We start from the raw sequence: 24,062 nt of genomic DNA on the forward strand, positions 1-24,062 counted from the left end.
TACTTTTTAAATATTTATTATGCTTTAAATGGAAAATGACGATTATAACAGCATGGCTTGGTAAAAGCCTTCTTTCTCTTAAGCCAATGTGCTCTTTTCTGTCTGTGCTGTCTCCATCTCTTCTCAGTAGTTTTAGTGCCTATCCTTGGAGTTTTCCAGTCAGTCCCTTCAGGTGTTCTGCCTTACTTTGCAGCCTGATCTTGTCCTAACAGAGGCATATGCAGGACGAATGCGGGGACCCCTTTCTGCTCTGAGTTTTGATGACCTTGTGGGGATATAGTGGGAAACAAACCTGTTGCTAGTGGCAGGGGAAACGTGTTCTAAGGGTTGGTTTTGAAAGCAAGTTAACGAAGAAGGATTTTTTGTGATGACTCACCTATAGCCTTGTCCACTGTCTCCTTCGCGGAAGATAGAGGCATTTCTCCAGCAATAAAATGATCATTAATGACTTCTTTCTGGAGGTAACTGGTGCATGTTTAGCTGATGTACTCACAGACATTTATCTGAATTTCCCCATTGTAGCCGTGAGCTCCTTTTCGCTACACACCTTTGACTGCAAGGCTGTGGCAGGTGGATGGGCCACGTGAGCACCAGCCTCTTTGGGATTCTCCATTGTGCCTTGAGGCAGGGTTTGGAGGGAGAACTGCAGGAGAAGAAGGTAGAGAGAGAGGTATTATAACTTTGAAGTCTCGTTGGCCCTTGCAAAGGGGGAAGGGAGGGTTTGCGACTAACTTTTTTGGGTGCAGCTCTAACAAAGGGAGAAAAAACAACATTGCTGGAGGCAATTGGAGCTGATTTGTTCACTTGGTCCTGGATTCTTTCCCCTGTACTGGTCAGAATATGTACAAAATGGCTCTAACATATTCGGGTATTGGGTCCTTTAGTGCATTGAACTGCTGTCTGAGTGGACATGAGATAATGTCTTGTCTTTTCTTGCACAACAGCTCGCCTGAAGCTAGGATCCACCAGGGATGAGCGAACAAGTTACGCAGGGATTCTGACATGTCAGGTATTTAACAGAGCTTGCTGCCAGTTTAGTAACGTTTATATCTTTGAGACCCTTTTCCAGTGGCATCTGTTAGAGAAAGAAAGAAAAGAGAGAATGAAAAATAAATCTACTGTATTACAGACACAATGAGCTCTGGATCAAAGTGGGATGGAGCTTGAAAGGTGACGTTTTCAATTTTGCTGGCCAGAGGGGTTGTGACTCGGATGGCATGAGTAAACAATGAGGAAAGAGACAGTCCCTCTGGGAGTCAGTGTCTGACTTAACGAGCCAGCAGTTATTAAAAGATGAATACAGGAGAAGTGAACCGTGCTTTCTGGCTGGTAGCACAGCTTTTTTTCTTCTTTCTTTCCTCCCTTTCTCTTGAAGATCAAAGGCCTAATTTTAGAACAAGCCCTATTTATGGATTGTTCAGCCACTCTGTCTGCTTTACTCTTGTTCTAGAATAGTGGAAAATGAATAGCATTGGCAGGATCCCCTGGTGTCCAGAGCTCATCCCTGATGCAAGGCAGGAGGAAAGAAAAAAGGGGGGTGGGGGGAAAAAGGTCCTCAATCTTTCCTAGCAGAGGTTCTGTATAATTTGCCTCTGCAGAAGCAGTTCCCTTCGCCTCCCTCAGCTCTTTTAATCTTTCCTCGTGATCAGAGGCTGAAAAAAACGTAACCTGTGACCGCTCCTGCTGTTCAGCAGAGCTGTCTCCCTCTGATCCGGGCCACCTTGGCATGCTGTACCTGCCGGGGCTGGGCAGCTGAGTAGAGATTTGAGTGCTGTTTTGTGTGTCTCTGGATTACCATCCAGTTCATACAGCCCAGCATGATGATCAATCATACTTTTTTTACAATAGCATGAGATTGGATCCTCTTCAGGCTTTGAACTGGTATAGCCTGAGATCCTTGTCTGCTAACTGGCCGCTTCTGCCGCACTCTGGGTCTGCGTGGACGATTTCCTACTTCTGCTCAGTAGTTCTTTGTGTTTCCTCCTATTGCTTGTCACCCCTCCTTCCATCTCCCTCTTCTCCCCCTGCCCTGAGGCTGTTTTTCTAATTTATCAAAATAATTTTTAATTGTGATCTTGTTCTGCAAAACTTTGAGTGGCAGTTTTCTGCCGGTGCAGTAAGTTTGCTCAGTTCCAGCTGAAATGCAGTGGGGAAACACACCCGAGTGTAGGTGTAGTTTGACAATAAGCCTCTAACTACCCCGTGAGAATGTGCTTTTTTTTCCTCCTTTTTTTTTTCCCCCAGCTCTTTTGTATAAACATTTCATGTGGTTTTCTTTCAGTGGTGTTTCCATAGTCTGTATCACTTGATACACTGACAAAATCCTGGAAAGACCTGTGTATTCAGAATGAACTTTTGACAGTAATGGTTAAAAGCTGTGTCATATTCAGTTCTGATGGTGTAAGGAAGCTGCTCTTGCTACAAGGCACTCTGTGCTGCCTGTTCAAGGCATTTATCAAGTGAGGCTGTCTGATATCAACACTGTTGGCTGCCAGGTAAATCTGTCCCCTCCCTGGATTTTGCGACACCGAGGATCTGCATTGGTCCGAAACTTTGTCTTCAGGAGTGGTGAAGGGAGAATAATCTCTACAAAACCTCTCTGCTGGAAACCGCCTGAGAAGTGTTAAGTGTTTCAGCTGGGGGCAGGGGTCTGCGTGTCTCTTCGTTCCTTTACACGGCTGAAGCTTAATTGGAAAAAAGCCGTGGATAAGGGTGCACTGTGTGGAACTAGAGCGGAGTTAATTCATGCAGAAGAGCTTGTCTCGCAAGTGGGAGCGCTGAGCAGAGGGAAGAAACCTCCTGAAATCCTCTCTAGCTTCCCAGATTCCCCACAGCACTTCGTTGCGTGCTGTGCTGGTGGGAGCCTGTCAGCTCCCCAGGAAAGAAGCGGGGTGAAGCAGGGCAGGCTGCGTAGCAACTGCATTGCGAAGTGGTAACAATTCCCGAGTGGGGCAGTAACAAAATCGATTTTTCTCCCCTTCAGCTTGGCAGCTCTCCAGGTGCCTGCTCTGGCACAATGAAGTGTGTAGCTGGGGAGGGAGGGACTTTGGGTTGATGTGGGGGGGTGATACAAAGAGACAGAAGTTTAATCATTGAACCGATCACACTGGATGGACTCTATTTCCCAGGAACTCCACTGTCTCGCCCTAGGGGAAATGCCTCAGCTGAAGTTTCTCTAGCTCCCGCTTCGTCAAAGAAGACCTGTTGCTTTGGAGTTACTCACAGCAGCTCTGTCACTACTGGCTCATCCATCCGCTTCAAGAAAATGTTTGCCGTCCACTTGCTAGCTTTCCATTTCACAAAGCTAAAAGAGGATCAAATCAAAAAGGTACGTAAGATACACTGTTAGCTGATTCGTATTTTGAGAACTGTGTTACTCTGATACTGTGGGGTCTGCAGTATGTAATGCAGACTAGATAATGGTGTTATCAACTCAAGCCATATAGCCAGGTGGGGTAAGAAGTACTTGTACCCTGAATTGTCTGATGAGTGTGAAAGTAGGTCAGGTTAGTGCTTTTCCCTGCACGGTTATAAGTTTTCTTCCAGTAGTGGAGCAAATGATCTTCAGTAAGGAAAAGTGGTGCTTAAACTTTATCTGGCATGGTGAGGTGCAGTCCAGAGGGCAGAAAGGAACCTCCTGCTGAATCACTTTGCGAGTGCAGTGTGAAGGATGGGATTTCTAAAGCTGAGTAGGAATCCGAGTCACATTCTAGCAGGGGCAGGGAAAACTCTTGGACTCTTTGGGCCAGGTCTTCTGGGACTCAAGAAACAGTTCCAACTAGCGTTGGTGTGGGAGAAGTGCCTGTGCCTCCTGTCTGGTTGTCCAAACCTGGCTGATAACTGATGCTTATAGATGTGACCTTTAACTACAGTCAGAAAAGCTCAAGATGGCCCAGATCTGAAGCCATCAGTACTGGGAGTGAGCTGCCTAATGGTTGCTCTTCCCTAATGTTCTGTTATGGCTATGCCGCAATGGGTTTTTGGCTCTCCCTCGTAAGACCACGTGGGACCTGTAAGCTTCTTGGATCAGAGGTCCTCTGTTTTCCAGACATGTCCCCTGCGGGTCCTCTGTTCTCCTGGCATCTCTGAGTGCTTTGTGATGGCCGCTGCTGCCAGGCTCTGTCCTCCTTGTTTTCCAGCCAGCTGGAGGTGGGGCTGTCTGCAGATGCGTGGCAGTGCAGGAGATCCAAGGTCCCGGTGGGTAGATCCGCCTGTACCACTCATCAATAAAGCAAGCAACACTGGCTTGTCCTCTCTGTGCCCTTGCTTAAACATGGAGTGGTTTGTTCTTAGTGGGGCCTTCTTCCACTAATTCTGCCTTGAAGAGGAGCATTCCCAGAGAGGTCCTTGAATCTCAGCAGTCAGACATCTCCAACTCTGTCTCCCAGTCATAGCCCTTTTACTCCCCAGGGTTTAACATGATCAGAAGAGGGCCTCAATGCCCTTTGCTTGTGCGAGGATCTGATCTAAGATCTTTCATCTAGACAGCGCTATTTCTTCCTACTTTTTACTGAGAAAAAGGAGAGACCTTGCGGAGCAGTGCTCAGGTATAACATCCAGAGGGTAGTTGAGGGAGGACTTCCCTGAAGTGAGGAGGGGCCAGAGGGATTCTGGCAAAGCCGTTTAAAAAATGAAGTCTTTCTGCTAGGTGCAAACTAGCCCCTCCTGAAGGCAAGAAAACATCTTCTCTTTAGAGGTGTCTTTTAAGAAGCCCAGAGTAGGCTGTATGGAGCAGAAGTGATTTTTCCCTAATTAGAAAGAATGTCTTCCCACCTTGGCCTCCCCAGGCTTATTTGCTCCCTGGTGGCAAGAACAAGAGCCTCCCTGCCACGAAAACAGTGCTGTTCCCATGATTGAGGCAAGACAATTAAATCAAGGGCTGTCCTTGTGTGGAGGAAGGGAGGCAGCAAGACAGAATTTGCTGTTGCATGGCCTGGCCATTCCTGTGTTTACAAGCAAATGGTATGTGAGCAGGTCCTTAATCTTGTTGTAAATCAGAGTCAGCAGCCTTTCCTGGACTGTGCCTTAGCTAGTTCCTCTGAGAGGACTGTCTGCTTCTATGGTTGTAGGTAAACAGGGTGGGGAATGCAATTTCTATGGGGAGCAGGAAGCTTTGGTGTGTGTTCTCTGCAAACAGGCATGGCCATTTTTAATTCTGTTTAGGTTTTTTTTCCACAGGGACTTCTATCACAAGGTTAGTTGGGTCTATGTGAGAGTACTTAAGTGCTGTATGTCTCCAGTCATTGATTTTTTTGTTGTTGTTGTTTTTTGTATGCCCAGAACAGCAGTGCTGGTGCTTGGGCTGAGACGGTGGATCCTACAAAGTGATGTGGCCTCAAAAAAACCTTGAAGGATATCAAGTGCTTGTGCAAACGAGGGCTACAAAGATAGATCTAAATAATGGCCTTTTCAAGGCACAGCTGTATCCGAAGGCAGCTGCTGCTCCTTTCCAATTGTGTCTTGTAGTTTAAGGCTTTCTCCTCTGTGTATGTTTTGTGTTAGGTAAGTGCTGGAGTTACTTTCAGGGTCCTGACTTTTTCAGGTGGGTCATTGCTGACCATCAGTTTAAAATGGGACTATGGATAGGTAATTACTTTGTGCCTCATTAATATAGGTGACCGGTCCAAATTACAGAAGAGGCCAGTTTATCTACAAGCTGTGTTCTTCTCTTTTTAAACAATGCTACCTTTTAAATCCTGCTTTGTTGCTAGTGGGACTTGTTTTGTGCGTGTTCTCCCAACCCTCCAGACCTTCCTATGTAAATGGGAGTGACGAAACGCTCTGAACAGATAAAGCAGCATAATAGTGGAGCCCAAGGTGCAGGAGCTGAGTGTCTGTACTGGCGAAGCATTGGAAGCTGTCCCACCTCTCTCCTCACCCCACTGCCCCTAGTCCTGACCCACATGTCATGGGGAGCAGGATGTTAACACGGATTACCTTCCAAGGGACATCCAGCTGCTTGGAGCACGTTTGTTCATACAGCACCGAAGTCTGGCTCCCCAGCGGAAAAGCATTTGGATGCTGATGTGTTAATCCTTCGTTGTATGCAGCTACCTAGTTTCTAGGCCACCTTACAGCTGTGTATCCAGCCCTGCAAGTAAATAAATGTCAGTCCAAGCAGAGTCTCATCCTGAAGAAGAAAATCTTAAATTTTTCCCTAGTGAAGCGGTACAGAAACACTGGTTGGCTTCTCTACCAGTTTGCCTGAATGTGTGTCTCCTACTGCATAGATGGTTTTGATTCCCTTTAAATTCGTCTGGCTTTTATTTTGGTTGTATGCTGCGAGTTACTATAGGCCCTTAAGAAAGGATATTGGTTGCACCCAAAACCGTGTTTTAGATGTAATCCTAAAATCACAAGAGAATGGAGGGCAGAGTTGGGGTGAGAAACAGGCTTTGAGCCCCAGCCTGGCATGCCAACAAAGTTAATTGTCTGCGGAGTGAAGCAGTAGCTGAATAGATGTTTTCAGGTTGTGGCTGACACGCTTGGGTACTGATGGCATTTTCTGGACCTGAACTCGGAGAGGTCAAATTCTCACCAGGTCGAGATACTTAGCAGTTCTAGTTCATTACATGTACAGGACAGGATGGTGTAGAAACTGCTTGTCAGGGTCTCGAGCAAGTCTCACGGGCTTATGTATATTGGCAAGTTACTGAGCCATCAGGAGAGATGGCTTACTTTTTGACAGTAATTCACCAAAGCTGCATTAAACATTTTCAAAACAGAGTTTTTTGGTAAGACTAAATGTTCTGATGATGTCCTGGAGCTTTCTTGCAGTGACGATCATGGGAATTTAGGTGCTGAGGTCAAAAATCAAGTTGTAGAATCAGAGAGGTGGGGTTTGCTTAGGTGATATGCTCACCTTCAGTTTGTTACATATGTGAAAGTGATTCTTGTGTCTCCTTAGGATCTGTTTAGCCTCATGTCTGTCAGGTGGGTGGGAATGCGCAGAGTAATTCTTGCCCAGCATAATGCAGGGGTACTGCTGACATTGGAGTTGAGGATTTTTCAGATCATTCATTTCCAAACCGCACCCCTCATGGTTAGAAAACCAGTGCACGTGGCTGGGAAGTTCCTGCGTTTTCTCTGCTTGCAGGAAGCCACCCCAGTACACACAGGAGAGCCCTTCTGCAGTGTGACAGCAGTGCTCATCCCAGCCAGCTCCTGAGCACTGAGGAGCCTGCGTGCCTCTCAGGTAACACCTTTCATCTTTCCAGGTTGACAGGTACCTGTATCACATGCGTCTCTCCGACGATGTCTTGCTGGACGTGATGACTCGCTTCCAGGCCGAGATGGTGAAGGGCCTGGGAAGAGACACAAACCCCACGGCAACAGTGAAAATGCTGCCAACATTCGTGCGCTCGCTTCCCGATGGCTCAGGTGAGTTCCCCCTGCTCCATCGCCGCAGTGCTGGTTTGGGAAGGTGATGGATTGTTGTGAGTACTCAAGGACAGCACAGCAAAGACACAGGGCAGGCAGTGGCTTCAAGTTACTGCCTGTTTCATGTTGGGAAAGCAGGTGTGTATTGAGGAGGCAACAGCTTCGGGGAGTGCTGGCAGAGGGTTTTTTCCCCATGCACTAGGTGGTTTTTGACCAGGTGCTGCTTGTTTAAGGAAAGGACCTAGAAAATGCTCAGAAAATAGCAAATGTGCCTGTACTTAGTGCAGGCCTTACTGCAGATGCTGTGGCTGGACACAGCAAGGGCAGCCTCTACAGCCCAGACCCTGCAGTGCAGCGTGCTGGGGACATGGGCAATCACAGAATCACGGAATGGTTGGGGTTGGGAGGGACCTCTGGAGATCATCTAGTCCAACCCACCTGCTAAAGCAGGTACACCTAGAGTAGATTGCACAGGAATGTGTCCAGGCAGGTTTTGAATGTCTCCAGAGAAGGAGACTCTGTAACTGCTCTGGGCAGCCTGTTCCAGTGCTCTGGCACCCTCGAAGTAAAGAAGTTTTTCCTCATATTTAGATGGAACCTTCTACGCTTCACAATGCTGTGGCCCACGGAGCTACAGGGAAGGCAGGATGCTGTGAAGTGGCAGCAACGCTGTGTTCTCAAAGCCGTGATCCTCTCCTGGCTTCTGACGGCAAACTCTGCGCTGCTTTCTCTATTGCCCCCAAAAGTGATCCCTACCTGCCCTTCCTTGCCTTCTGCATTGGGGAAAATCTGCTTCTTGATGGGGTCTACCAGGAGACAGCCTGTTCTGCTGCTGCAGCTGGATCCTTGTTCCTTCCCAGTTGCCCCTGAGATTTAAACAGAGAGGGAGAGGGTGTGATGGTGTCCTCTGGGAGGATGTGAGGTGAGGAAGGATCTAAAAGCCTCTCTTGTTTGGAGAAGTGTGCACATCCAAATAACTCTCTTGGCCCCTAGCTCCCGGCAGTGCAGGCTGACAGAAAATGGAGTTTTTCCCAGGTTTAACTGAGTCTCTGAATTTGTACAGGACACTGTGTCTAGCCTAGGTCAGAACTCCGTGTATAACAGCTGTTCACACACAAAACTTCAGAGAAACGTTTGCTTTTGTACCTCATTTCCGCAGGACTTTATTTCCCCGAAGGTAATTTTCCTACAATTAAATGAGACATAATGGCTTTAATGGCATAAAGGGAACATTTGGAGACCAGTCCCTTGAAATGAGGGATGTTTGAGAGAAATTATATACAATCCCCTCAAACTGCCTGGCTGGAGCTGGGCACCCTTCCTTTTGCTGCTATATTCATCAAAGAAAAAGAAATATTAGCTTAACCGTTGCTATCTCGGTGACTGTCATTGACTAGTTCTGAGATCTTACATGGCACTGGCCCTGTCCTGAAATGATAGGGATCCGCTGAGGTCAGGAGACCTCGAAAATTGCATGAACTGTCATCACTGTTGCAAGACACCATGTTCCTCAAGGTCAGATTTGGACAATGCTCTCCTGGCCTGTGTGACCTTTCCACTGTGTCAAGGACACGTTGCAGAGTCAAGTTGGGCCATGTCTTATTGACACACTGCCTTTTTTTAGGTATCACATTGATTTTTCTATTTTTACTCTCTTGCAAAATCCTTTTTGCTTATTTTGTTTCCAGACAAAACTTCAAACTGGTTTAAACACCTTAAACTTGGCTGGATTTTCCCGTTTGCAGTAGCAACGAACTTTCAGATTTTTCAATGCCCTCAGCGTTGCTGCCTGAAATGACCTATGTGGAGTATCATCAGTTTTTTAATCATTTAGAGATCAATGGTCTGACTAATGCTTCAGTTTACTGAGTAACCCAGTTTGCCTCCTCACCTTTGTGATATCTGACCGTGGTATTACAGGTAGAATTTCCTACTTCCTTCCCTTTCAGGGACAGATTTGATAAAGTCTAGTCAGGTGTTTGGACCATGGAACAAAGATCATGCAAGGCTACGCACATACCACTGCATTTTCCTGCGGGGAAGGGCCTTCTCCTGTGCGTGGGATGAATAGATAATCGCTTTATTGTAGCAGTGAGACCAAACTGTCCTTCTGTCTGAGGTCTCCTGCTAGAAGAGAACGTGTTTGAGCTAAGAGTGGTGCTGACAGAGAAACAGAATGGTATGGAGTGTTTCAAAAAGATGGACCCAGTGTGTCACAATTACTCAAAAATTTATGAACAATTTAATGAGTTATCAAGTTTCAGTAACTTTTTAATAAATGCTCCATGTTCCCTCCACCTCCTGTATGGACAACATTGAGACGATAGTTGATAGTTTGTGATTGAGATATAAAGTGATTTCAGATTGGGTCCATCTTTTTGAAACACCCTCTACTTTTACAGAAATGCCTAAAGGCATTTGGAAACGCTCATGTTGGTTAATTTTGAATGGCAGATTAATCTTGCCCCACTTGGAAGCTGGCATCTGCAGTACGGCCAAGTCTTAACAGGGGGCTGCAAATCCTGCATCCTTTACTGACTGCACATAAAGCTCTCGAACTCCTATTTCCCCACATTTCAGGTGTACATTTTTGCAGTGCTTGTGTACTCTGGTTGGCTTTGCAGTTGCTTTGGGCCTCTGTTGCTGAAAAGCTTATCCCTCTGCAGCTTGAAAACGTTCCACTGTGGAAGGAGCAGGGTGGGCAAAACTGGACTGCTAAATAAAAATGAAATAAGCTGCTGCATAGCGAGAGGGACCTGACGCCCTTGCTTAGGGTTGCCAGCGCTCAGCCTCCCTGGGGATGCTCCCAGGCCTGTAAGATAAGGACATAACATGATGGGGCAGGAAAGCCTGTGGCGAGGGGCTGTGTCCTTCAGCGTGGCATCTGGGCCATGCTTCTCGGCCATCGCTGGTGACGGTTGCCCGCTTGTGTTGCAGAGAAGGGTGAATTCCTTGCTGCTGACCTGGGTGGCTCCCAGTTCCGTGCCCACCAGGTGAAGGTGTTTGATGACGGGAAGCAGAGCAGCCAGCTGGAGAGCAAGTTTTACCCCCCACCCAAGGAGGTCATACAGGGGAACGGAGCTGAGGTAGGGCGTGTAGGATCTTCTGTGGTGGTGCTGTGCTTGAGCACATGCCTGCTGGATACAGCCTGACTCTGTCCTCTCCTTTCTTGTGCAGCTCTTTGATTACGTTGCTGACTGTCTGTCAGACTTCATGGAGACCAACAACCTGAAGCATAAGAAGTTACCTCTTGGTTTTACATTTTCTTTTCCATGCAAACAGACCAGGTTAGATGAGGTAAGATGCAAAAAGAAATATTATTGGCAAGCGTAGCTCCTTGCAGAACCCGGAGAAGCTGTTGCATGGGAGTGTTACTCTGTGGCCTTTTTGTGGGGTCATGTTTACATAGCTCTCTGAAGAAGGCATGGATGACCATTAGCATTTAACTAGACTTCACTACCATTCAAACACTTGTTTCTGATCTCAAGGCAACATGATCTTTAAGCTAAAGCTGTTCTTTTACTTAATCAGTGCCTAATTCCATAGTAACTATGTGCCCTTGTATGAAGACTGTTAGACTGTAAACCACATACTTTAGTGTCCTGAAGCATGTTTCTTTTTTAATCGCTCTCATTCAATTTCTTTTTTACATTCTAAATAGGAAAGACCTGTAGCTGAGCTGAGAGGCCACATGGGGAAATGAAGGGCTGGTTGCAATTGTTTTATGGCCTCTTATTCATTTCTAGGGATCTGTGCTTTGCGTCTCAGTCCTGCAAATGCTTTATGCTTAATGCTATTTGTGATGAGCATCAGTAGAGCTGCACATGGTTTAAACAAAGCACAGGGATATGCATTTGCAGGGTTGTGACTTTATTACTGCACCCGTTTCATTGTGTTTGCGCTGACAGACACCCCAAGGTGAGATGTTCTGCTCTGACTTATTTCGGCCCACATTTTGTTAATAGTGTGTGGAGAAACATAGCAGGCTTCTCCACAGACTTTGGTCTGGGCTGACTTTGTGGCAGGTTTGTATGCTAAACCTGGAGCTTTTGGGTCACTGGACTGTTACTTTGCAGGGAGTTCTTCTTGCCTGGACAAAACACTTCAAGGTCCGAGGGGTTCAGGACACAGACGTGGTCAGCTCTCTGCGCAAGGCCCTCCGGAAGCATAAGGCAAGTTTTGTACCTGCAGGAGGTGAACCTGAGCGGCCTCAGGTTGTCCTCTTGGGTGATCAGCTCTTGGTGTGTGGGTTGTTTTGGGAGTTGTCAAACATCATCTCACATTGGCACACTGAGTTCTCCCAGGGCTTGCCCCTCCACTTCGATCTGTGGGATGGAGTCATTGATGGAAATTAAGGTCCTCAGGAAGACATGATTAAATCTGCCCTTGAGCTAGTGTATATATTTGAATAGCATTGTTTTAATATTTTGAAAAGCCTTGTTTTTCATGTCTGTTGCTATTGGTAACATCATCTAAGCAGTACGAAGCATCTTTCCATGTCCTGACATCTTTCTAGTAAAGAGGAAATTCCGCTGTTTTTGCACATGGTAAAAATCCAACCTTGATTTTTGGTTCACTTATTTCTCTACGTCAGTCTTGCTGTAGTTAACAGGAACAAAGGACCTGAGACTTCCTGGGTGAAGCCTGCCCCCCTGCTAGTGCTGGTATCTGAGTTCCAAGAATCCTTTGATAACTTTGATTATACTTTATCAAGTTACCTCAGCGTGAAAGACAAACTGCACCGCTCCAATGGCAAGGCTTTTTCCTTGGGTGTGATATTGGTGCACAGCCTGGTGTTGAATAGCTGCAATTATATATGAATATTTTCTGTCCCATTTGGTGAGATCTGCTCAGGGAATAGGATAGTGTCCCAGCATGAGTGAGCTACCAGAATGCAGTGCATAAAAAAGATACGTGGGTACTGGCATATCACAAAATTCAAACCGATAATATGTTGCTTTTCTGGCAAGTGAGGGTGGATTGGGGAAAACCAAATCATGCAACCAAATATCCTGGCTAGCCAGGCGCTTGAGAATTCAGAGACATTCATTACTTCACAGGGTTGTGGGAACAGAGGTACAAAAGTAAGTAGTGTGTCTTTCAACTGAAGAGCTTTCCTGAGCCAGGCCTTCAAAGTACAACTCTGGAGTATGTCTGCATGCTGTTGCTCCAACACACAGGAGACTTTCTAAGCTTTTTTCTTTTAATCACCCATCTTTATGCTGTTAGGACATAGACGTCGATGTTTTAGCACTGGTCAATGACACTGTGGGAACCATGATGACTTGTGGATATGATGACCAGCACTGTGAAGTTGGACTCATAATTGGTAATTTTTTCTGTTTGCTAAGTATTTTTTTTTCCCCGTCATTTGTTTAATCCTAACAAATCTGGACTAGAAGGGAGTGTCCCAATACAGGAAAGAGCAGGAAGAAAATGGAAAAAACAATGGTCAGATTTTCAAGCCTGACTGCCTTCTGTAAAGCAGCTGTTTTCATGCTGATCACATTGACATCAAATACCACAGTCCCCATTTTGTCTGGGTTCAGTTGTGACCAGCATACTAAACTTTCCTGCTGACTCTATAGAAAATTACTGTGTGTTTGTCCAGAGAAAGCTGAATTCCTCTCACGTCTGGTAGTTAGGATCACTTTCCACAATGTCTCTGCTTTATGCACCATGGTGGCTTTTTTAAGGCATGTAAAAGCATATTTGAAAAAGAAAAAATATTTTTAAACAAGTCAAGCCTTAGATTAATTCCTAGTACTTTCACTCACTGTGAAATAATTATTTAACAAGTTCTGGTGGCTTGATATTAGCATCCTGGACCACAGGATTATGTATTTCTATTTTCTTCCAAAGACAGTATATTGACTTATTCCCAAACACGTGGACTCTGTCCCAGGTTTGCTTTTTGTTTGGTTCAAGAGGTAATGTATCCACACTGGCTCCAACTCTCACAGGGACCGGCACCAACGCATGCTACATGGAGGAAATGAGGCATATTGACCTGGTGGAAGGTGACGAAGGCAGGATGTGCATTAACACAGAGTGGGGTGCCTTTGGAGATGACGGTGCTTTGGATGACCTCCGCACAGAATTTGATCGGGAGCTCGATCTGGGATCTCTCAATCCTGGAAAACAGTTGTAAGTGATTCCCTGGAAGATTTGCCTTGGCAGTCTGAGTTCTATGAGTGCGTTTCCAGCGCATGCCAGGAGCCCCTTTGGAACAGGAATTGGGTTGAGTGAACCTGAGTTGACTTATCCTGGTCCTGTCCTATCCAGACCTTTCCCTTCTGGGAAGTGTGGGTACCTTTCACACCTCCCTGCCTCACAGGCCAAGGGATTGCTGCTGCAGTTGCTAATGTGTTGTTAAAAATAGGTGGTTGCTCTGGTATGGTGCTGTGGAGGGGTGAGGAAGGTAAACAGAGGGCATATTTAAAGCCTGGTTCATCAAAACTGCTTCTACTGGCTGAGCTGCTCACAAGTCTTTTGAAAATTCTCTCCAGTCACTTGAGGGCTTGTTGCTGGGTCGCAGGACCTCAGGATGGCATCCCATCTACAACTTAGTTCCCAAACCCCTTTTGTACATGCTTAGATGTGATCAACCCCTATAAGAACATAAGATGCTCATACTTGAACTTGTCATAGCTCTGCCTGGCTGGTGAACACCTGTAATCCTTCCTGCGCTTTGTTCCAGGTTTGAGAAGATGATCAGCAGCTTGTATTTGGGGGAACTTGTAAGACTTATTCTCCTAAAAATGACAAAGAAAGGTCTGCTCTTCAATGGGAAAGTGTCAACAGCTCTGCTTACTAAGGGCACGATTGAAATGAAACATGTGTCTGCAATGGAGAAGTAAGAACCCGCAATATGCTGTTTGAGAATGGCTATTAGTCTCTCGCAAGCACAGCAATGATAATTAACATGTAATAATAATCTGCGAGTACTGGGAACAATCCTGAACTGTTCAACTTGATTTTGCTTTTACCTAGGAGAAAAGTTTGTATTTCAATAAGTAGGAATTGGTGGAAGATAAAGTTTTAGCAAAGTACCACAGTAGCAAATATATTGGTTAACCATCAGAGATGCAGGTTGTTTAAAACAACCTATGTGGAGACCTGAGCACGCGAGATGATTGTTGCAGTTTTCCGCTTCTGTAGTGTGGGAATAGTGGGGTTGTGGAGTTGTAGTACAGTCTCTGGAACAGCTAATGGATTACCATATGCAAAACTGACACATTCTGGTGTTTTGGAGAGGAATCCTGGTTGTCATTATTACTCCAGGAATATTTTCTTTGTTGTATCGAGAGAAGCTGTACCTCTATTCCTATGCTCTCCTTCTATGGACTAAATATTTTATCCTGTTGTCTCGTTGGTGAGCTACTTGGTTTGTCTCACCAAAAACTGAATTCCAGGAAGCAGCCTCTTAAAAGTCTGGTCTCACCCCCCACATACTTTTGGGAACAGTGTAGGAAAGACACTACTGGTTTATGGGAACCAATTATGATGCTGCCTGATGGGTTGTGCTCTGGTCTTCTCTCATTTCTTTTTTGTGCCAACCTGAAGATATTGATTGATGTGCTGCATTAATATCCTTGCATTAGATGATGTGTTCCTTTGTTTTGGGGTAGATACAAGGAAGGTCTGAGCAACACAAAAGAGATCCTTACAGAGCTGAACCTGTTTCCCTCTGAAGAGGACTGCATCGCTGTTCAGCAAGTCTGCACTATCGTTTCCTTCCGCTCGGCCAACCTCTGTGCTGCCGCCTTGGCAGCCATACTGACCCGACTGAGAGAGAATAAAAAACTGCTAAGGATGCGAACCACTGTTGGGATCGATGGAGGACTCTATAGAACCCACCCTCAGTAAGTAACTAACAAGGATTTGGTAACTGCTGGCCACGTGTTGATGTTGCAAACAGGCTCCATCTGCATATCTGTGTGGCTTTTCAGAGAACTGCTGGTTTTGCTGCAGGGTTGGGGCGAGATCCGGTGGAGCACCGAGTGTCAGTGCATGTGAAGTAAACCACGCGTGAAATGCCCGTGAGAGTCTAAAGAAGCTCTTTGTTCCTGTAGATATGCCAAGCGTCTGCACAAGGTGGTGAGAAGGCTGGTCCCAAACTGTGATGTTCGGTTCCTCCTCTCTGTGAGCGGCAGTGGGAAGGGGGCTGCCATGGTCACAGCGGTGGCATACAGGCTGGCCGCTCAGCGCAAGAAAATTGATGCCGCGCTCGCACCATTCTTGCTGTCCCTGGACACTCTCAGAGAAGTTAAGAACAAAATGAGGACCGAGCTGGAATATGGGCTGAAGCGAGAGACTCAAGCCAGTGCCACAGTGAAGATGTTGCCCACGTATGTCTGTGGGACACCAGATGGAACAGGTGAAGTGATTTCCTGATCACCTGAGGGTGATGCAGGGAAGTTGCTTGTCTGTTTTCTAGGGGGAATGTGCCAATTATTCTGGCAAATGCCAGGGTGATATCTGTTGGCAAACTGGCACTTTGTGCGATGTTATCCAGCTGGTCCTTCAGCCCCATCCTAGCAGACCGGTGGGATAAATGCCATAGGGAGCAGTGTGCTGTCATTGGCCCAGATGAATTTTCTTGGGGATGGGCATAGTACGCCATTCTGACTGGCAAATATGCTACGAGAAGCACCAAAATGAATTACCCTTCTTCTCTTACAGAGAAAGGAAAATTCCTTGCCCTTGATCTCGGTGGGACAAATTTCAGGGTTCTGCTGGTCAAAATCAGAAGCGGGAGAAGAAGATCAGTGCAAATGTATAACAAAATCTTCGCCATTCCTTTGGAGATCATGCAAGGGACGGGGGAAGAGGTAACCTCTAGCGAATGTTTAACTGGCTCAGCCAAGGCCTGTTGCATGGAATTACTGTGAGATTTATATGCTTTTTCTGTCCTTCTAGCTCTTTGACCATATTGTGCAGTGCATAGCAGACTTTCTGGAGTATATGGGGATTAAAGGTGCTCGACTGCCTCTGGGCTTCACCTTCTCCTTCCCGTGCAGGCAAGCTAGCATTGACAAGGTAAGAACTGCAACACCGAATGGGTCAAGTGGCAGCTGTGCATCTGCTTGGTAAATTACATTATTTTGGGTGAGGGTGACTTGTTGGTTTGGAGATTGCAAGGAAAAAGCTATTCTCAGTGTTTTCTTCCAAGTAGGACTTTACAAAGTTCACAAGATATACATGTATATATGCACACACACACGTGTAAATCAGTCTTTGGAGACAATATTTCATCTGTTTTATGGGGATTTTATTACTCTACTCTGCAAATTAGTTGTTTCATGAGAAAGTTATCATCCTGTATGCATATGGGAGGTAGAACTTTCACCTCTTGTATCTGATAAGAGATGGATATTACTTACTTTTATTCTATAAAGATTAAGCCTTATGATAGGTAAATGACTACATATTTTTCATAGCCCAAGAATTTCTTATGCTGCCTTAACTCTTCAATGGCAAGAGAGAACAGATGCCTCCTGCTTGCTCAGCTACAGTGCCAGGGTGTTTTCCTAACTGTGCTGCACAGCTCTCACTGTGTAACTTCTGCACTACTTTAGCTTCTTTTTGTTGAGTGTCAGTGGGCAGAACTGAGCTTGCTTGTTTAGCTTGAAAGGGTTGGACCTCTCAGATTTGTTAATTTGACTCATGGCTTATTGACAGATGGCCTATCTTCATCTTTCCAGACCTGATGCAAGAAAGAAAAAAAGAATAAAAAAATCAAATTCAGGAAGAAATAATTCTCAGTTATTCTGGTGCATTTCCAAAGAGGGGCAGGGGAGGTTGTGCTGTTTAATTCTAGTCAAATATGTAGGATATTGGGGAAATGAGATTCTGTGATTTTATTGTATGTTTTTATGTCCTGGTGGCTTTTGCAATAGCTTTTAAGTCTAGAAGCCAGTCTATTCTGTCTCAATTTTCAGGTCACAGTTGAGCGTATAGCAATAGGACTTGGCTGTTTGTGGGGAGATGGCTCAATATGCCTTCCAAACATATAGCATATTATTTAGGTCCTGACAAATGATGAGGAAACAAATTCCACAGCAGTGATGGTAACCTGAGTGAGACACATCTGTGTCAGGGTCCTGTAGTATGTTGCCCTGTGTGTTTGATTTCTTACTGTTGCTAGAACTTGAGGGTTTTTTAAGAGCAGCAGCTTTTTTCTCCCAGTTACCCTCTATTTTTTCTTATTTGGACAGTCCAGAGCTAGTTAACAAGCAGAAGTCTAATTCACGTAACCTGGAAAACTACTGTCCAAACAGAAACAAATTAGTGTTGTCTGGAGAAGTAGGGTCATATCAAGTGTCCTTCAGTAAACGAGCCAAAAATTAACAGTAAATGTTCATTAATATTTAATTATTTGCAGCAAAAGCATTTTTACAGTCTTTCCCGCCCAGACAACGCAATGGCTATGTGCATAGAAGGAGGTGAGATGGGCAGGTTTTCCGAATGAGAAAAGAGCGTTAGAAGGCACAGAGTTGGCAGTGTCTTGATAAATAGCTGAGTAAATCTGGAGTCACTGCTATTAGCAGCTGAGTAACAAAGATACATGTGCATATGGTCTACACTAGACACTCACAGTAGCCTGTCCAGGGAAATCCATTACTTAAAAAACCAACCAAACAACGCCAACACCAGACACACACAAAACCAACAAAACCCAAAAATAAACAAACAACAAAACAAAACAAAAAACAAACAGGGCAAGCAGGGGGAGAGAAGGGTGAAGACAAGAAAAGACGGATCCTTGGAACTTCCAGTCTTCTCTCTGCCTTTGCTTATGGTTTTCTTCCTCTTCTGTTTCAGGGAACGCTTGTGGGATGGACAAAAGGTTTCAAGGCAACAGACTGTGAGGGGGAAGATGTTGTTGATATGCTGAGAGAAGCCATCAGGAGAAGAAATGTGAGCTCTTATTTTCTGCTCTTTCTGGTCTATTTAATGCACACTCCATCTTCCTTTGGGACCCTGCTGCTGACTGTGGCTTGTCTTTTAGGAGTTTGACTTGGACATTGTAGCAGTGGTGAATGACACTGTTGGGACAATGATGACATGCGGATATGAGGATCCAAACTGTGAGATTGGTCTTATTGCAGGTATGGTGACATTGAAGTGAGCACTATAAGAAGGAAGCACGTATGCAGGTGTCAGGCTTTGCACCCCGTTTTGAAATTTGTAAAACAACATGTTTTATTTGAGTTTGATACATGCTGTTACTAGTCACTCGGAGTTCTCAGCAGATTTGTATGGTATTTAAAAGAGAATGTAATAGCACCTATAGCACGCAGGATCCTGAATCTGTTCGACTTTTGATCGTATCTCTGATGGTGCCTAAAAAATATGTATGCAGTAAAAGTATATGGGAACAGTAGATAATAGCATGAATCCTCATTTTGGCAAGTGTATTGATATTTACTAGCTAGCTCATAGGCCTTGGAACAAGAAAATATTTTTTAAAATTGGAATGAATTCTGTTTGGGCTTTCTAGATGATTCCTCCAGTAGATCCCTCCAAGTTTTCAGCCAGGAATACATCTGAGCATGTAAGATCTGAAACCCTGTGTTGGAAAATGGGACTCTTCTGGCTGGCTAAGTGCACCAGCTATCTCATTTTGTTTGGAGAACTGGTCTTTATATTAGTTAACGTAACCCATGTTGCAAGTGATGAGGACTTGTTCACCAAATCATTTCAGACTTGGTAGCTGCTCGACTGGCTGCTAGGCTCTTGGCAGGGTTTGCTTTTGGAAGCATGCTGTCGTCCGAGATGATTTGTGGTGCATCACAACCAGACTGGCAGCAGTGACTGACCGGTGCTTGCCAAAGCCATTTCTGTCCTGTGACAGAGTCTTCATTCCTCTACGGTGGGAATTTTCTGCGCAGGACCCGTTTTACTTGGCAATATTCTGTTGTGATACATTACAGCATTCTTAGCATTACTGTCTAGCACTTGCTTCTGTAAGATACGGAGAGATCTTTGAAATTTGAGGTATGGAGGAGAGAGCTGTTAAGATGATTGTTGCAGTCATCTTCCATGTGTTTCAGCTGCTACTTCACTTTTCTGGTTGAAGCCTTGTCATTTCTTTCCTCCTAGGAACAGGCAGCAATGTGTGCTACATGGAGGACATGAAAAACATAGAAATAGTGGAAGGGAATGAAGGGAAAATGTGCATTAATACAGAATGGGGCGGATTTGGTGACAACGGCTGTATCGACAACATCAGAACAAAATATGATAAAGAAGTAGATGAAGGCTCCCTAAACCCAGGGAAACAGAGGTAAATGTGGTGGTCCTGATCCTGAGAGCCTGATGAAGTCAGTTTCAGAGACACACTGTCTCTTTTTAAAATGCGCTGAATGAATGAATGAATAATCAGAAAGGAAATTTTAGTACCAAATTTAATTCGTTGCATGGTAAGCAATGCAGATAGCCCGACAAAAACCAAAGACGTACATTGTTTCTGTTAACATAGCACTGTTTTCACCTTAGGGCAGTTACCAAACAGTGCAGCTTTTAAGATTTCCCTGCAAAGCTTAAGCCTTACTGTGTTCCTCCTCTTGGAGTGGTTTTTTCAAAGGTAAAATACACCTTGTGCAAGAGGATAAACTGAACTGACGGTTCTTCATTTGGTAAAGATGGCATTGGTTATATATGAGTCACCAGTGAATACATGGGGGGACAAGGAATTGTTTCACTTCAGTGTGGATTCTGACATTAACACTATCTTCTGTTTAATATTGCAAGTTTTTGAAATCATTACAACATATTTTTGATGGCTGAAAGATGGAGTTCAATGGCTATTGCTTTGCAAGTTTTACTGCTTTTTCAAGGGTTGATAGAGCATATACATACCACTTATGTTGAGCACAGCTAACTTGCTACCTCTTTAAAAGCACATTTTTTTTTCTTTTATAACCTAACAGGTATGAAAAAATGACCAGTGGAATGTACCTAGGTGAAATAGTACGGCAAATTTTGATCGACTTAACCAAACAAGGACTGCTATTCAGAGGACAGATTTCGGAATCGCTCAGGAAAAGAGGCATATTTGAAACAAAATTCCTGTCTCAGATTGAGAGGTAAAGTTGTTAGATTTACATGGTTTAAATCCTTAAGGTCTTCTGGGACCTCTAGAAAATAATCTTCTGCAAGTGTGTGGAGCCCTTTCCTTCAATAAGTCAACTATAGTTTTCTTCTTTGCACACCTCCTCCTCCAGCCCCAGAATAAAAGCCAAAAATGAGGAACTGGAGGAGTTCCAGAATTATTCTGTAATTATATGAGTTATTATCTCCTGTCCACACAGCTGTGTTATCTTGGATGCCTTAATCATCAAGCATGATTATACTTGGAGTGTTTCTTGTAGGACTTAATACTTAAATTTTAAAAAGTCAGTGGTATATGAATACACCATGAATATGTGCTTACCTGCATATCTATGCATGATTGCAACAGTGTTCCAGGCTATTGAAAACTCTTTGTACTGTTGAAAACCTTGGAAGGCAGTGTCTGAGATCAAAAATAACCTGGTCAGGTGGCTGATCTGGCTCAGCTTCCTCGTGACTTTGAGAGTCTGGTGAATAACTACTGTTTGTGCCCTCTGGAAATACAGTCTAATGTAGCAAAGGGCATGCCAGGAGTAAGTTTTCAATCTGAATTCAGACTGGAATCTGCCTTAAAGAATTGGAGAGTGTTAGAGTTGGAGAAGTGGTCCCGTTTCCTTTGAATCATGGCAGTGTCTCAGCTGTAAGACCTTTGTTTGCGTGCCTGCCGGAGCTGCCCCTGATGCCTTGCTGCTGTTGGTGTTTCCCTCTGTGCAGCGACCGGCTCGCCCTCCTGCAAGTCCGGCGAATTCTGCAGCAGCTCGGCCTGGACAGCACATGCGACGACAGCATCATTGTGAAAGAGGTGTGTGGAGCTGTTTCAAAAAGAGCTGCCCAGCTCTGTGGGGCAGGACTGGCAGCAATTGTAGAGAAGAAGAGAGAAAACCGAGGTGTGGAGCACTTGCAAATCACCGTTGGAGTAGATGGGACTTTGTACAAGCTTCATCCACAGTGAGTACCTCGGCACCGCTTCCTTTCCTGTTTGCTCATTTACACTTATTTCACACTCATTACACTCATTACACACATTTCAATGTATAGAGCTGTACCAGCTTTCTGCTGAGAAGATAAAAAGTGAGAAGGGATAAAGATATAACATGCTGTTCTGCATCCTTTTGTTTCCCTTGCCTAGCCAAAGGTTCAAAATTGCAAAGTCAAGTCCAGTTACCACTGGGAAACTCTTTTCTCTGGAGTGTTGAATAAACTTATTCTTCTAATATTTCTTTTAGGATCATAGAATCATTTCAGTTGGAAGAGACCCTCAGGATCATCAAGTCTAACCATAACCTAACCTAACTCTAGCAATAAACCATGTCCCTAAGAACCTCATCTAAATGCCTTTTAAACCCCTCCATGGATGGTGACTCCACCACTTCCCTGGGCAGCCTGTTCCAATGCCCGACAGCCTTTTCTGTGGAGAATTTTTTCCTAATACCCAATCTAAACCTCCCGTGGCGCAACTTGAGGCCATTTCCTCTTGTCCTATCACTTGCTACTTGGGAGAAGAGACCAACACCCTCCATGCTACAACCTCCTTTCAGGTAGTTGTAGACAGCAATAAGGTCTCCACTCAGCTTCCTTTTCTTCAGGCTAAACAGCCCCAGTTCCTTCAACCACTCCTCATCACACTTATGCTCCAGGCCCCCCACCAGCTTCATCGCCTCCTCTGCACTCTGTCTAGTGCCTCAATACCCTTCTTATGATGAGGGGCTCAAAACTGAACACAGGATTCAAGGTGGGGCCTCACCAGTGCCGAGTACAGTGGAACAATCACTTTTCTAGTCCTGCTGGCCACACTGTTCCTGATACAAGCCAGGATGCTATTGACCTTTTTGGCCACCTGGGCACACACTGGCTCATGTTCAGCCGCTGTCAGTCAACACCCCCAGATCCCTCTCTGCCAGGGAGCTTTCCAGCCACTCTTCCCTGAGCCTGTAGTGCTGCCTCGGGTTGTTGTGACCCAAGTGCAGGATCTGGCACTTGGCCTTCTTAAACCTCATACAGTTGGCCTCAGCCCAATGATTCAGCCAGTCCAGATCCCTCTGTATGGCCTTCCTACCCTCCAGCAGATCAACACTCCCACCCAATTTGGTGTCATCTGCAAACTTACTAAGGGTGCACTCAACCCCTCATCCAGATCATTGTTGAAGAGATTAAAGAGAACTGGCCCCAATGCTGAGCCCTGGGAAACACTGCTTGTGACTGGCCACCAACTGGATTTGGCTCCGTTCACCACAACTCTTTGGGCCCAGCCATCAAGCCAGTTCTTTATGCATCGCAGAGCACACCCATCCAGGCCATGAGCTGCAGCTTCTCCAGGAGAATGCTGTGGGATACAGTGTCAAAGACTTTACTGAAGTCTAAGTACACAACATCCACAGCCTTTCCCTCATCTATTAGGTGGGTCACCTTGTCATAGAAGGAGATCAGGTTGGTCAAACAGGACCTGCCTTTCATAAACCCATGTTGACTGGGCCTGATCGCATGGTTCTCTTCTAAGTGCTGTGTGATGTTACTCAAGATCATCTGTTCCATGACCTGGCTTGGCACTGAGGTTAGACTGACAGTTCTGTAGTTCCCTGGATCGTCCTTCTGGCCCTTCTTGTAGATGGGTGTCACGTTAGCCAGCTTCCAGTCAACTGGGACCTCTGCAGTTAGCCAAGATTGCTGGTAGATAATGGAAAATGGCTTTAGTGATCACCTCTGCCAGCTCCCTTAGCACCCTTGAATGTGTCCCACTTTTCCAGTGTTTTGGGGGATTTCTGCAGTATCTGGGTGTCTCAGATGGAAAGCTGTGTTGAGTTTTTCCAGTCGGGTCATTATTTTGTGAGCAAGCCCTAGAAGTAGATGCATTAGCTTTTGAGCTGGGAGAAGAGAGCCACCTCCATGATCTCTAAAGGCAAAGGAGTGGGGGGGTGTCTGGCATCATGCTGAACAAAATTAAAGTGGAGAAATAGAAATTAAAATCTGATTGTGTACAGATTATTTGTCTTTTTCCTTAATAGGAGGAAAAACAAACAGCAAGGGATGATGTGGAGAAAATGTTGGCTGAGGTTATGGTTCCTTGCTAGTAAATAAAGATCTCGGACCAGAAAACAGTTGCTAAGATGTTCTGTTCTTCTTTTCCTTTCAGTTTTTCTAGGGTCCTGCGGGAAACGGTGAAGGAACTGGCACCTCAGTGCGATGTGACTTTCATGCTCTCTGAAGATGGAAGTGGGAAGGGTGCTGCCCTCATTACTGCAGTAGCAAAAAGGTTGCATAATATTGGACAGAAGTAAAAGTGAGAGGTCAAGTCATTTCAGCACTGCCAGCCATGTGCACTAGAGACTTGCTGAGAGGTGATTCCAGATAGCTTTGCCAGACACCAGTACAGAGGTACCTGTTTTCAGGGAGCAGCTGGTTTTTTGACCAACCAGGATCGTGGATTTTTGTCTTTTGGTAACTCAGTTCAGGTGTTTCTGCTCCCCACCAGCATTATGTCTTGGCGCACTGTGATCTACACCATTCTGTACTTCCTGCAGTGCATCTATAATGCACATGGGAGAGTGAAAACAAAACAAACAAAC

The 24,062-nt window shown here is 45.2% G+C and overlaps 1 protein-coding gene across 2 annotated transcripts; it reads left to right on the top strand.

The window, feature by feature from the left end:
* The first annotated feature begins 3,265 nt into the window (after window positions 1-3,265).
* Window positions 3,266-23,774, top strand: LOC135990826 (hexokinase HKDC1-like). 2 transcript variants are annotated; one of them, XM_065638919.1, is made up of 18 exons: window positions 3,266-3,328; window positions 7,218-7,380; window positions 10,318-10,466; window positions 10,558-10,677; window positions 11,457-11,556; window positions 12,617-12,709; window positions 13,344-13,527; window positions 14,081-14,236; window positions 15,012-15,245; window positions 15,456-15,760; window positions 16,066-16,214; window positions 16,303-16,422; window positions 18,208-18,303; window positions 18,395-18,494; window positions 19,489-19,672; window positions 20,319-20,474; window positions 21,214-21,447; window positions 23,630-23,774. In XM_065638919.1, the coding sequence occupies exons 1-18, from the start codon at window positions 3,266-3,268 to the stop codon at window positions 23,772-23,774; spliced, it is 2,751 nt and encodes a 916-aa protein (XP_065494991.1). The 2 variants fall into 2 exon arrangements, with proteins under 2 accessions (XP_065494991.1, XP_065494989.1); XM_065638917.1 differs by having other exon boundaries at window positions 11,457-11,552; window positions 12,610-12,709.
* The last annotated feature ends 288 nt before the right edge of the window (window positions 23,775-24,062 follow it).

This window comes from Caloenas nicobarica, chromosome 7 (genome assembly GCF_036013445.1).
Source record: "Caloenas nicobarica isolate bCalNic1 chromosome 7, bCalNic1.hap1, whole genome shotgun sequence".
Lineage (NCBI taxonomy): Eukaryota > Metazoa > Chordata > Aves > Columbiformes > Columbidae > Caloenas > Caloenas nicobarica.

Excerpts from the sequence above, each read along its gene's own strand:
- LOC135990826 (XM_065638917.1), top strand. The coding sequence starts at position 3,266 with ATGTTTGCCGTCCACTTGCTAGCTTTCCATTTCACAAAGCTAAAAGAG. Across the intron at positions 16,215-16,302 it reads TGCAAGGGACGGGGGAAGAG|CTCTTTGACCATATTGTGCA; the intron begins GTAACCTCTAGC and ends CTGTCCTTCTAG. Across the intron at positions 19,673-20,318 it reads CTAAACCCAGGGAAACAGAG|GTATGAAAAAATGACCAGTG; the intron begins GTAAATGTGGTG and ends ATAACCTAACAG.